Source organism: Heliangelus exortis, chromosome 5 (genome assembly GCF_036169615.1).
Source record: "Heliangelus exortis chromosome 5, bHelExo1.hap1, whole genome shotgun sequence".
NCBI classification, from domain to species: domain Eukaryota; kingdom Metazoa; phylum Chordata; class Aves; order Apodiformes; family Trochilidae; genus Heliangelus; species Heliangelus exortis.
Genome location: NC_092426.1, coordinates 34481747 through 34494229, shown reverse-complemented (window position 1 = coordinate 34494229; position 12483 = coordinate 34481747). Strand labels below are relative to the sequence as shown.

The 12483-nt window shown below is 43.0% G+C and overlaps 1 protein-coding gene across 1 annotated transcript in view; it reads left to right on the top strand.

Moving 5' to 3' along the window:
- The window catches only part of LOC139796465 (deubiquitinase DESI2-like), a 53469-nt gene that overhangs the window by 31385 nt on the left and 9601 nt on the right, over positions 1-12483 (top strand). Inside the window, exons 2-4 of the mRNA XM_071744516.1 lie at positions 2360-2432; positions 3754-3847; positions 4791-4932. Coding sequence (XP_071600617.1) covers positions 2360-2432; positions 3754-3847; positions 4791-4932 — 309 coding nt within the window. The remainder of the gene's footprint in view (positions 1-2359; positions 2433-3753; positions 3848-4790; positions 4933-12483) is intronic.

Genomic DNA, 12483 nt, shown 5'->3' with positions numbered 1-12483 from the left:
AATATGAAAGAATAAAAAGCTGTAGCTGAAAGTGGCTTACAGCGTAACTTTCTTGTTTGAAATACAAAGCCTGATGCAGACCAGCCTCTGCAGATAGCCCTGACTTTGATAACTGTCAGGAGCATTTCTAATTAAAAAAGTCTCCCTTCTCTTCTTGTTAGTTACTCCTCTAAGCAAAGCAGCTGCCCTGACCTGGGCATGTTGTGCTTGTGTTGTTGCTGTGAGACAATAGCTTAGCCTGAGGGAAGAAGACAACCTACTTACTATATCTTCTGGGAGTTGTTACAGTAGGACTCTGTAGAACCCAGTGTTTCTCTGAAGCCTGCTGACACTGAGAGTCTGAGGAGTCAACCCATGAGATTTGGGAGATCAAAGAAATGAACTGAGTGAGGGCTATGTGTCCATGGGAGACAGGCTTTCACCTCCTCAGCAGATGTGGCTGGTGTCCCATGGGCTCCCAGGTGCAGCCTCCGCCTCTGTGTCTTCTTCTCCAGTCAGAGCAGGGATATTCCTGATGTGGAGGACAGAGCAACAGAGATCTGTGGAGAAGGGAAGCAGAAGGCAAGGGCAGATCATGACCCTAAATACCAGGTATGGTCCTCAGCAGAGGGTTCACTGCTAATACACTGGCATTGGTTACCTGACCTATCTGCAGCTCAGTGCTCTGAAGTATCATGAAAACGAGAGTTTGCATAATGCAAGTGAAGAGGTAAGTGGAGGTTATACAAAGTCTGAGGAGGGCAGTGGGCAGAGGTCCAGCTAAGGTCAGGTGCTTTGCTACTTTCCAGCAGGAACGCATCACTTGTGATACCAAAGCTTGCAAAGAATGAGAAGAATTACAGCATTTTCTGGAGGGAAACAGAACTGCCGTACTGCCAAAAGCAGGCATTTTGGGGGACCTGGTTTAAGGTATCAAGAGTGGCAGTACATGAAGTCAGGCTTGGGACTGCACTTTTCATATCAAAGCTACTGTGTTGTTACAGAGTAGCAGTGGTCTCACAGAAAGCATTTCTAGATGATTTACAGAACTACTGCAGTCGTCAAAAATACTTAAACAAGCAGTGTGAGGGAAGTAGATGGAGTATTCCAGACCTCTGGTTACCAGACAGCAAAGGGGTTCTCACTCATATCATGCCAGCTCAGTGACACCAGACACCAGGTAAGGAGCAGACCCCAAAAAGAATTTTAGCTGAATGAACTTGTCATGTCATTCTATGGGAAAAACACTTTTCTTGCAGTGCTTGTTTAAAGTAAGTATTTGGTTGCTCTTAGTTCCTAGTGATGCCTCTTCAGTGCAAAGTCACTGTGAGTGAACTGTAAATACACCAGGGATGTGCAGCTCCCACTCGTTGCCTGAACACATAATTTCTGTCTAATAATCACAGCTCTGCAGCTAACCTAATAAATATTGGTGCTGAGCAGGGCTGATGATCTCCAATGCAGCACTGTCCTGGCACAGCTGAGCAGCTTCCCACTCCAGAATTAGCTTAGCTGGGACTTGTTTGGGTGTCTGCACTGTCCTTCATGGTATGGTGGAAACAGTGAGCAGTCTTTGGTGGGGTAGTGCTGCTTGCATGCACCAGACTGCAGTATTCCTCTGCTCCAAGTGTACCAGGGAAACATTGGACTCCGAGGCAATGAAGTAATTTACAGCTCCTCTTGAAAACTGCCTTTGACTTTGGTAAAGTTGTGATCACCTTGGACCTAATGTTGGAGCAGCAAGCCCTTTGTCCCTTCTGGAAAAGATGCTTGCTAGTATATGGTGCCTCTAAACAAAATGCTGACTAGTATGCTCAGAACTACTAGTTTTCCTGTAAAGCAGTGCCATATAGATAACTCCTAAATGGTGCTCTCTTAACCTATGGGAGGAATGGATCCCTTTCTCCAATGTCTCATTGCCTAAAAGCAGCTTAATAAAAAGTGGATGATGTAAAATGATGTGCAGAAAACCAGCTTTAACTCAGGATTTTGAAGATCAGGTAACACAAGTGAATTGGTAAACTGGATCAGTGTCAGCTATCTAAGTGAGAATATAGATAAATACGCATCCTGTAGCAACTGGATTTTTGCAAGTTCGGGTCTAGTTAAACCAGGGAATACAGGAATATGCCTTTCATGGAAAGGACTAGATGAGTATTTTTTGGGGGGGAGACTAATCCCAATTACCTGCATAAACACTGTGCCCACTTCTGTTGGTCTGTAAGGAATCTCAATTTGTTTGCCTCAAGATAATTTCAAAATCACCCTTGTCCTTAAGAGAAGTTGTCCTCAGGATGGGAGAGACAGGATATATCCTAGACCAAGATAGTGTGCTTCTTTTTGACTAATGCTTCCAAATGTGGCTTTTCTCTTACTGTAGTACTGGATAAATGAATACACTTCCACCTTGGGGATCGGTGTCTTCCACTCGGGCATCGAGATCTACGGCAGAGGTATGAACTATTTCCTTTTCACTACCTGCAGAATGTGGGAACAGCTGTGTGGCTGATCTGATGTGGAAACACACCCCAAACTTAAAGATTTTTGCAAGGAGTCTGATGTGGAAACACCCCCCAAACTTAAAGATTTTTGCAAGGAGTGTTTTGAGGGTTGAAAAACGCAGTCAGTTCTCATTTTAGAGTCCAGCAGAAGCTAATGCAGTTCTGCCATGAAGCAGGTAGCCCTTCATAATTTCATCATGTAACAGTAGCCTCTACAGGCTGTGCAAGTGTGTGGCTCATAGGAGGGACCAAACAATGGTAAAAAGCCATTCTGCAGTGAAGGAAGTGGAGAGAGAAGGGAGAAAATGATGGAGAGGAGAGAGAGATGGATCAGAGACATGCATATGCATATTTGTACTGATTCCCTGCCAGAGTAAACAAGCTTTACAGTAATTCTTTACGAATATTGTAGGTCTAGGAATGCTTGAATCTGCATTTCCAACTCTTCAAAATAGTTCTTTTGAAACACTGGAGCTACAAAGAAAAGAAAGTGTCTTGTTATACTGGTGAAATGGTCTGATTAGAGCAATGATTGCAAACGGAGCAGTCAAGGGATGCGGTAAAATATCTGTAGTGCAGTAAAGGACAGACCAGCATCACAGATTTTCAGTGTCCTTCTTCATCATTAAATGGGAATGACTTGGGATAACTCACTCATGATATTTTTAGCCAGTGCCACACAGTAGATAAACCTTCTGGGATACACAGAAGGTTTCACAGACCACGTAAGGTGATGTGCATGACACTGCGAGGTCCACAGGTGTGTTACACAGGCCATGCAGGATGGCCTGTATGATATGGAGAGATCTCCTGGTTTGATCCACGTGCTAAGGCACCAGCCTATCATCAGCTTGGCTTTCTTCAAAGAATTCCTGGGTACTGCCTGTAAACTCCCCTGGAAAAAGCTGATTTCTCCCTACTATAGAAAAGACATCTTCCAGCTTGGTACCACCACCAATGCAGTATTTCTAGATGCCTCCATACAAAATTTTGCACTGAGAGGAATCCACTTGGACAGGCACTGAGACAGACTTGGAGAGGTTTACTGGCACTGTGGGATGGCAGCAGTGTCAGCCTGGAGGGAGGCTGTGAAGGCATCCTCACGCTGATAGGTAACTGCACAGAGAAAATGGCGTTCAGAGTCTGGCTGAATCCAATGCTGGCAATAGCCCAGCCTCTGGTGCTGATGCTGAGCCATGCTGACAGCTGCCATAGACTTTTTCCTGACATTGTGTTCATTCAATTACTCACAGTCTGTTTCTTTCCTCGTCAGAGTTTGCCTACGGAGGGCATCCCTACCCTTTCAGTGGGATTTTCGAGATCACACCTGGCAGTGCGGTAGAACTTGGCGAGACCTTTAAATTCAAGTAAGGGCCCTTTTCTACCTCTTCCCCTCTCCCTTCTGGCTGCCACCAGTGGAGGGGGAGCAGGGAAGTCCTTTCCTCTGGATCCCCCTTTCCCTCTCCTCTAAGTGCCCTCATTGCATCCTTTGCATCATTTTGGTTCGGAAGCAGCCCTGCAGGGATCTGGGAGCATGTACACCAAACAAGGGCCAGCGTTGAACTGTGTTTGGCAGGGCTTGAAAGCATAGCTACAAATGGGTGCAGTTTTCTTTTCTCGTTTTCTTTGTTTCTGTGCTCCCAGTTTCACCTGTCAGCAAGAACAGGAGAGACTGTGTGTTCTACACAGCCACTGCCCAGGGGAAAAACTAGAACATAGTCTTTTTCTCAGTGTCACCTATTTGTGGGTACTACAGAGAGTACCAGAAGTTACTAGAGGGGTCTGAGAGGATGCTGCATTTATGTGCTGTTCAATGAATTCAGACTTGACCTTCCCAGACTGTCAGTTTACACTGTGGGTCACTGGAGACCTTTAGGAGCACGAGTGATGTTGAGTGAAAGTTGGGAGAAGCAATAGGATTCTGCACAAAGTTGTCAGTCTGCTCCTTTCCAGTCCCCAACCCATGAGAAACCTTCTCCATGAGAAATCACCTCCTCTGTTCTACAGGAAGTTTCTACTGTGGGGCAATGGGCAGAGTGGGAACAGATCCCCAGAGCTGAGACTTGCCTGGTGGTGGGCACAGGATGCTTTCTGGGCTGTTGCCTCTTCTGTAACCTGCTTTGTGGATAAGCTGGTGATATTACTGTGACATTTAGTTCACGAGAGGCTCTGATAGCCCCAGACATGCATGTCCATGTGTTAATCCTGTCCTTCTCCCCAATGCCTGATAATTTCCTTTTCCCTGGGTATGTATCGTTCTCTTCACTTTATCTTTCCCTGTTTCCTGTTGTGTTTTTTCTTTTTAACTAGAGAATCCATTGCCTTGGGCACTACAGACTTCACAGAAGAGGACGTGGATAAGATTATGGAAGAGCTTGGCAAGGAGTACAAAGGCAATGCCTACCACCTGATGCACAAGAACTGCAATCACTTCTCTGCTGCTCTGGCTGAGGTGGGCACAATCATCTTTTTTGGGTGTGTGTGTTTTTTGCTGCTTCAGATCCATAGTGGTGCTCACAGAAAGGGAACTGGGGTCAGCCTGGCCTGTCAGGCCAGAGCCCATAGCCAAATCTCCTGTATCTGGCCTTAATATTTTTGGAAGCATGCTGCTGTTGAAAGGAGGGGGGAATCAGGAGGTGGAGATGCAGTAAGTTTAGCACATGTTTGGTCTAAATTGTTTGGGAAATTAGGAGTTGCCTGCATTGTGGTACACTGAATAGATGCAGAGCAGGAATTGAAAGGACAGAGCTGTCTAGCATGCAAATGTGCATCATTTTATTAAGAAGTACAAATAACCCTCTGTGATCAGCAAGGGAACATGAATCAGTGTTCTTTAAACAAGAATTTGTAATATTCAGAAAGTGGCTGTCTCTTTTCCTTACCTAATGTGCACCATTTTAAACCCATTTGAAAAAGTATTGATTATCTCATAGACATCTTTCTTTGCTTACTCATTTTCTTGTTCACAAAAGCACTGCAAATTAGAACAGAGCTGTTATTTCTCTTCAAATAGAACTGAAGCACAAATTTATCTTGAGTATCTGCTGATTTGGGATATTTGATTTTCAGTTCCTGAAGATTTTAATAATTTGTGGGGAAGCTGTCTTCTCTCTCACTCCCTAGCAGAGATATTTAAGGTGTTGAAACATTAAGGTGTGAGTATTCAGTATGTGTGTAAATCTGAATTCAGGATCTTGACTCAGTGCCAGAAAAAGACATGAAAAGGACAAAATGTAAGTGACCTTCCATAAAAACCATTTATCTGTTCTTCACAATAGTGTACAACTGCTTTAACAGTGGAACTTTGATTTCTCTTTCTGGAGTCCCCATCCTCATTTATTACACATATCTCATCTTCATCACAAAGGGGCAAGAGTCCTATTCCAGTAACCTCTTTGGCCACAAATGTCCATGCATTCCCCAGGCAGGGAACTTCACTGATGTGAGATTCTGCAGAAAAAAATACTGAAAGATTTTGTAAGAAAATCTCTAGGGAATCTGTGAACCAGCAATTAATTTATAAGGAACCTACTTAGTCTTTTAGGATAACCAGGCCTCTGTTGGCTTCATCCTTGCTAATTATAGAGAGAGAAAATGACTGAGCACTTCCTGTAAATGTTATAAAATAAAAATAAACAGGAAGGAATTGTATTAATAGAAACATAGAATGAAATTTCAAGCAATGCAGGGATCAAATCAGTGTTAGCCACACTACTGGTTTGGAGTTAAATAAAGAAATTACTACAGCAAAAGATGGACACGTTAAAAATTATGATGGAAACCCATGAGAAAGCCATGTGATTAATGGCAAAAGCTAAAAAAACCCCAAACAACATTCACGTGCAGTAGTGAAATAAGGTCATTGCTTATTACATACTTGACATGTAAAATTTCAGTCTGCTGTCCAAGCCATAAGCTCAAAGCCATTCTTCCTTGCCTCTGCTGTTATATATCCCTCTCCATCTTTTCTGGTAAACACAGCAATTTGGCAATCACTGTGTTTTGGAGCTGGGTGAGAAGTAGCATACCTCATCTTGGGATACTTTGGATCTCTTGGAGGAAAGACTGATTGATATCTGTTGGGACAGAAACTGCTTCAACTGAAAGCAATGAGAAGTTCTACTCTTTTCCCAACATGAGAATACTTGCTTAACTTTAAAGACTTAGTATTTGTTTATTTTATTGTTTGGTTATTTTTTTCTTGCTTGATTTCCCAGTAAAATTAAACAAAACAAAAATTGCCACACTAGAAAGCTCCAGACCCTACCATGTAGAGCTATAAGGTGCAGCATTAGAGGGTGTGGAACGTGGTAACTACATGAGGGGCTCTCAAGACTCTCTAGGTATGTGTCATCATAGAGGACAGAAACCAGAACTAATGTTTCTCCCTAAAACCAATTCTGAGATGAATCTGCTTAGTGTTTTTTTGCACTTTCCTTCAAACTCTTTGTGAAGCAGCAGTAATAATAATAATTAGCATCTCTTTATTCATTGACAACATGTTATGTGTAAGTTAGAGACAGGAAACTGGAATAAGTGAAAAGAAGTTTAAAAGAATTAAAAGAAAGGAGGTAGACATTTTGTTGAACAGAATAAGATTGTTCACTGTAACTGCTGTTTAACTCCGGCCACACAAACAGCAGCCAAGAAATTTCAGTGAGTATCAATTCTTGGTCTCTCTGAAAGGTGATGGTATCAGTACTGCAATGCCCTTTCACCATACAGAGGAGTGGGGTGAAGGCTATGGAAGAGGAAATGACCAGCTCTGCTTCCTAAAACCCTTTAGAACATTCTGCTCATGGGCATAATCAGTTGTGGAAGTTCAGGGGATGGTTCTTCTGAGCCTCCTGGGTAATACCTAAGTATTCATCCTTGCATGCTGAGGTTTTATCTTCCTTCAGCAAGGGCTCTCAAATCTTTTGCTGACAGCTGTCTTACCTGCCAAGGTTAATTTGGTTTTATGGCTTGTATTGTTCTGTATTAGCATGAAAAACCAGAGCTAGAGCTTCATAGCTCTGTGGGGATGTGGGAGTTAATGGGTATTTACACAGACCTGTCTGGCAGGCCCTAGATTTGGCAGTGTGGCCATGTGCTAGAGAGCTGTCTTTGGCCTCCTTAGTTTCCTCCTCTGGCTGCAGGCTCCTTAATTAATTCCCCTACAGATGTTGCCCCTGTGGCTGTGCCATGGGCTGGGAGGATGCCATCTGGCCACATGGACTGAAGGCAGATGCAGCCATGTGTCCTGCTGGCTGAGGTCAGAATTCTGCAGAAGGAATCAGAAAGAAGATAGAAGGCTGGGTCTCCCTCACAATTATCAGCTTTCTCAGGAACACACTGGGGGACAGTCTGTGTTTCCAATTGGCAGGACCTGTAAGTCAGGTATCCCCATCCTCAGAAATACTGCTGAAGCCATAGGAGTCAGGCTTTATTTTTCCTTCTCCTTGTCTCCTTCTTACATCTGCTTATGGATGATTTTTCTGTCACATTCCTTTTTAATAGTGATGCCTCAGGTCCCACCATTATAACTGGTAACTGAATTTTAACAGTCATAAAATTTGTGGTCTAGGCAGGCAATGCAGGCTGACTGCTAATAATTAAGGGCATGTTCAGATCTATGTTCATGAATCTGCTGTTTGGTCATGCATCTTGAAAAATTCCTGAACAGCAGCAAGTCCACCACAGATAAACTCAATCACTGTGCAAGCCTTTGGTCTGCTATCTAATCCTGGAAAAACTCACTTTGCAGTGCTGTTCCAACCTAATTGCATGCTGCTTTCCTTACAATGCCATGCTTCTCTTCTGAGCTTCCTGCCCACCTACTCGTGTAATCTGCAAAGGGCTTTGTTACTCCCTCAGTGGCACTTAGCTCAGAGTTTTTCTTACTCCCCACTGCAGCTGTGCTGAGCATATTCACACTTGCTCAAGACTTAGATCTCTCCACTCTTTGCTGATTACCTGTGGACTTCTAATGAGCAGCTACTGGATGAAGGAGGAATGGCTCGGTTTACTTACAAAGCAGCTTCTGTGGAAAGAAAGTAGAGGATGCCTGTTTTAGCTGCAGCAGTTGGGACTTCATCTTCTCCAATGTTGTTTCATGGCAGCTTTTTCAGTAAGCAATGCAGTGAACATACTACAATGTGATCCCGAGTCTCTTCCTGAAGTTTTTCCTGAGAAATTCTTCACTGGGGGATTCTGTTATTTAACAAGCAAGGAACTACTAGAGGGCATAAGTCCAAGCCTAGTAAATGCCACACAGCATCTCAATTAGTTCTGAGGTAAGTTCTGAAGTAAAGCAGGGCAGAATTTCCTAGGTCTTGAGAAATAAGATGCACTCCCTGTGCATGTGCCCAGCTCCAGTTTAAGATTGCTGGTGCATACACCACTTAATACTCCTTGGTTGTCTCCCTTTATACTCCCCAGCTGTGTCAGCATGGGAAGGTGAGAGAAGCTTGATCTAAGCAGTAACAATCTGTTTAGGGTTGCCTCAGCCACCCTGATTCCTGCAACACCATCCCATGGTACCTGTATGTATAAACCACTTCAGCAAATTGTGGGTTAAAAAGAAGAGTTTCAGCAAAGTGGGATTAGCAATTTGCCTACAAGAAGCTTGTTCCTTTCGTGTTGCTTATGTTGACAGTCTGCAAAATCAAGAGGTATCAGTACCATGCTCTCTGAAGAAACTGTCTAGGAGGATGGGCAATCCTTTTTGGAGAAACTTATGCCTGCAATTGCTTCAAAGAAAAATCAGGCCATCCTGTTCTGAGCTTCTGTGCCATTCTTCGTGTCAGTACTCCAGGTGGGTAATGATGCTGGCACACAGCAGGCATTTTGGCATTCTGACAAAGTTATGCATGTGTGGGGAATTCAGTTAGGACCACATCAATATTGGGTGAAATCCTTCTGTTTGATCATCTGCTGTTACATCACTGTGTTCCTTACAATCCTCTGTTTATGCTTAGAGTAGTACATTCAAATTGCCCTTCAAGAAATTGCAAAATATTTATGTTCTTTATAAGTTGCACTGGCTGATGGAAGAGGCTGTATAAAAGCTGACAGATGGAAAAAATACTGGCTTTTGAACATTAGGAAAAACCTTTTAAAACTAAAAGAAAGGCTAAAATGTTCTTTGTTGAATTTCTTGATCTTTCAGAACAAGGATCGCAGAAGGACAGAGTTACAAATGACTATATAGTGGGTATAAAGGGAGAGGAATACATTTGTGCTTTCAGGAAAAAGCCACACTTAAAGTAATTCCTGGGCTGCACAAAGTTCCCCTGCAAGGACCTGCAGGTCTGAGGTCCCAGTCATGCACTTGTCACTGCAGCTCTGACAAGTTCTGTCTTCTACACAAGGAAGTACACCAGGACGTGCCAAGACAGACATGTAGTTAGACACTTTGTCAGCAAAGTTCTTCTTTGGGCATATATAAGGTCAGGTGCCTGAAGATACAGGAAGCTGTGAAATTGCAGTCAGAGGACTCTTTTCAACCATAGAATAGTTTGGGTTGTAAGGGACCTTAAAGATCATCCAGTTCCTGCATGGGTAGGGATAGCTCCCACTAGACGAGGTTGCTCAAGGCCCCATCCAGCCTGGTCTTGAACACTTCCAGGGATGGGACAGCCACAACTTCTCTGGGCAAGCTGTTCCAGTGTCTCACCACTCTCAAATTAAAGAATTTGTTCCTCATGTCTAGCTTAGATTTCTCCTATTCAAGGTTTAAACTATTTCCCCTTGTCCTCTCACTACACATCCATGTAAAAAGCCCTACCCCAGGTTTCTTGTAGGCCCCCTTCAAACACTGGGAGGTTGCTATAAGGTCAGTGTGAGACCCCAGCTCATGATTGCTCTACAACACAATTTGGGCTTGCAGAAGGCAGATACCAGGCAAGGCAAATGCAAACTTGGCACAGGTTGTACCCCCAGACTCATGCAAATGTGCAAGGTTGACTGCCAGGTGTTCAAACAGGGGCATGTAGGAATATGAGCCCTGCTATGTGTAGGTGTGTGGTGAGCAAACAGTGCCTTTGGAGGAGCTTCTTTAAAGAAGATAGCAGTAACTAGAGGACCAGAGGGGAGGATGAATGTTTTCTGCTTCCAAGTTCTTCTCCAGAAGAAGAGACTCCTTTCCTCAGAGTTGAGTGTAAGGATCACACCATGTCACTGCAGCTTAAAAACTTTGAGAAAGCTTTTGCTGCTTAGCCCATTCACAAGCAGAAGGTGACTCATTTGATTTCCCAGCAGCAGTTTTCCATGCTTCTGAAGTTTCTTGTACAAGATCAACTACGGAGCTGTGTTCTTACAGGAGTGATGACAGTTGCTACAGCACGCCTCAGAAAAAGGCAAATCTCTCACAGGAAGAGAGAAAACCACCTTTGAATCAACACCAGAACTGGAAGATAAGCAAATGACTCAAGGAAACCACTCCTCCCCTTGTCAGTGTGATTTCTGCCAGGCAAATAAAACAATCCCTATTGAAGCAAACAGTTTAGCACCTTGCTATAGGACACATAATCACCAAAGGCAGTCCCTTTTATTCCCCATAAGCTTACCAGTGGTACAATAGAAACAAAGTTAGTGGGTTGTATGGGCTCTTTTGATAGGATATGAAGTTGATGCTCATCATAATTAGGAAATTTTTTTGAGGCACTGATTTGATTTGCCTGAGAAATTACTGATGTTGGGACTTCGCCTGGGGACAGCAATGTAGAAGGTTTTATTCTTTCATCATGTCTTTACTACCTCTTCTTGAAAGAGGGATGATTTCTTTCTGATTTGTATGTGTAATTTACCTTAAGTACCAGAAAAGGTCAAAACCCTCTCCAGTCTGGAGTTATTTATCTGTCCTGCATCTGCTCTGAAACTACCCATCTTTCTGCTTTTTTTTTTTTTTTTTTTTTTTTTTTTTTTTTTTTGTGTGTATGTTTTTTTGTTTGGTTTGTTTTGTTTAAAAAAAAGAGGGAGAGAGAAGGCTGAGAGGTTGAGTCTGTGTTAGGGCCTGTTTGTATCTCTAAGAATACGGTCAAAGAATCTGCAGTAGCCCCTGGGAAACACCTGGCTCAGAAACACCTGATTGTTCTGGTTGAAATTCCTCAAGAGTCAATGAAAGCAGAATTTGGCCACATGATTGAGGGATGGTGAAGCACAGTTAAACATCCCTAGTTGCTTCCTAAATTACCAGGACTTTCTTATAGTCAGAGAAATCTATTTAAAAAGGCTATAACCAACTCTGAAGTCAGTGTGCATGGTTCACATCCACATGTGATCATTCTTCAGAAGGCTCTTTAGGTCATTCAGATTTCAGGGATTAAAAACCTTTCAGGAAAACAGATTGGTACCTCATTATCCAGCTTTCTTTTGTACTCACTGATCCTTTTCATCCCTTTATTCCTTTAGATATTGAAGGATCTATTTTCTTACTGTTCAGCATTTCTTGATTCAAAGGATTGTATCAGAGATGCCATCTGGGTAAATGGATAAAATTTGAACTAATTATTAGAGCTGAACCAGGTTTTTCAGAGTAAACCAAACCATCACAAGCAGGAATCTGATAGTTTTAATAAAATGTCTGCTTGGTGTATTGTGGGTTCAAATAGAACTAGCTGGAGAGACACACACATCCTCAAGTAACTGAGAATTTCTTGGACCGAGAAAAGATCCCTGGGGTGTGGGAGAGGAAGTTGGACTGCAGATTTATTTACCTTTCCTCCTACATTTCAGCAAAAATTCCCCTGAATATCAGCCACAAATATGTTCTGGAGCAGGGAGTTCCCTCAGCCTCTCCTGTGGGAACTGTCCTACTTTAACAATTTTCATAAACAGAGAGGTAACACATTTCAGCAGGTGAAGAGAGAGGCCTAAATCAGATACTGTGTGCTTGTGGTTTTAGAAGCTAATTTGGAAGTTGTGGATTTGCAGAAGTTTCCAGAGAGATAAAAATACTTGGGGGAATGAGGAGTCTTGTTCTTGGGCTGAAGGAACCTTGGAAAATGGGATTAATGAAGTG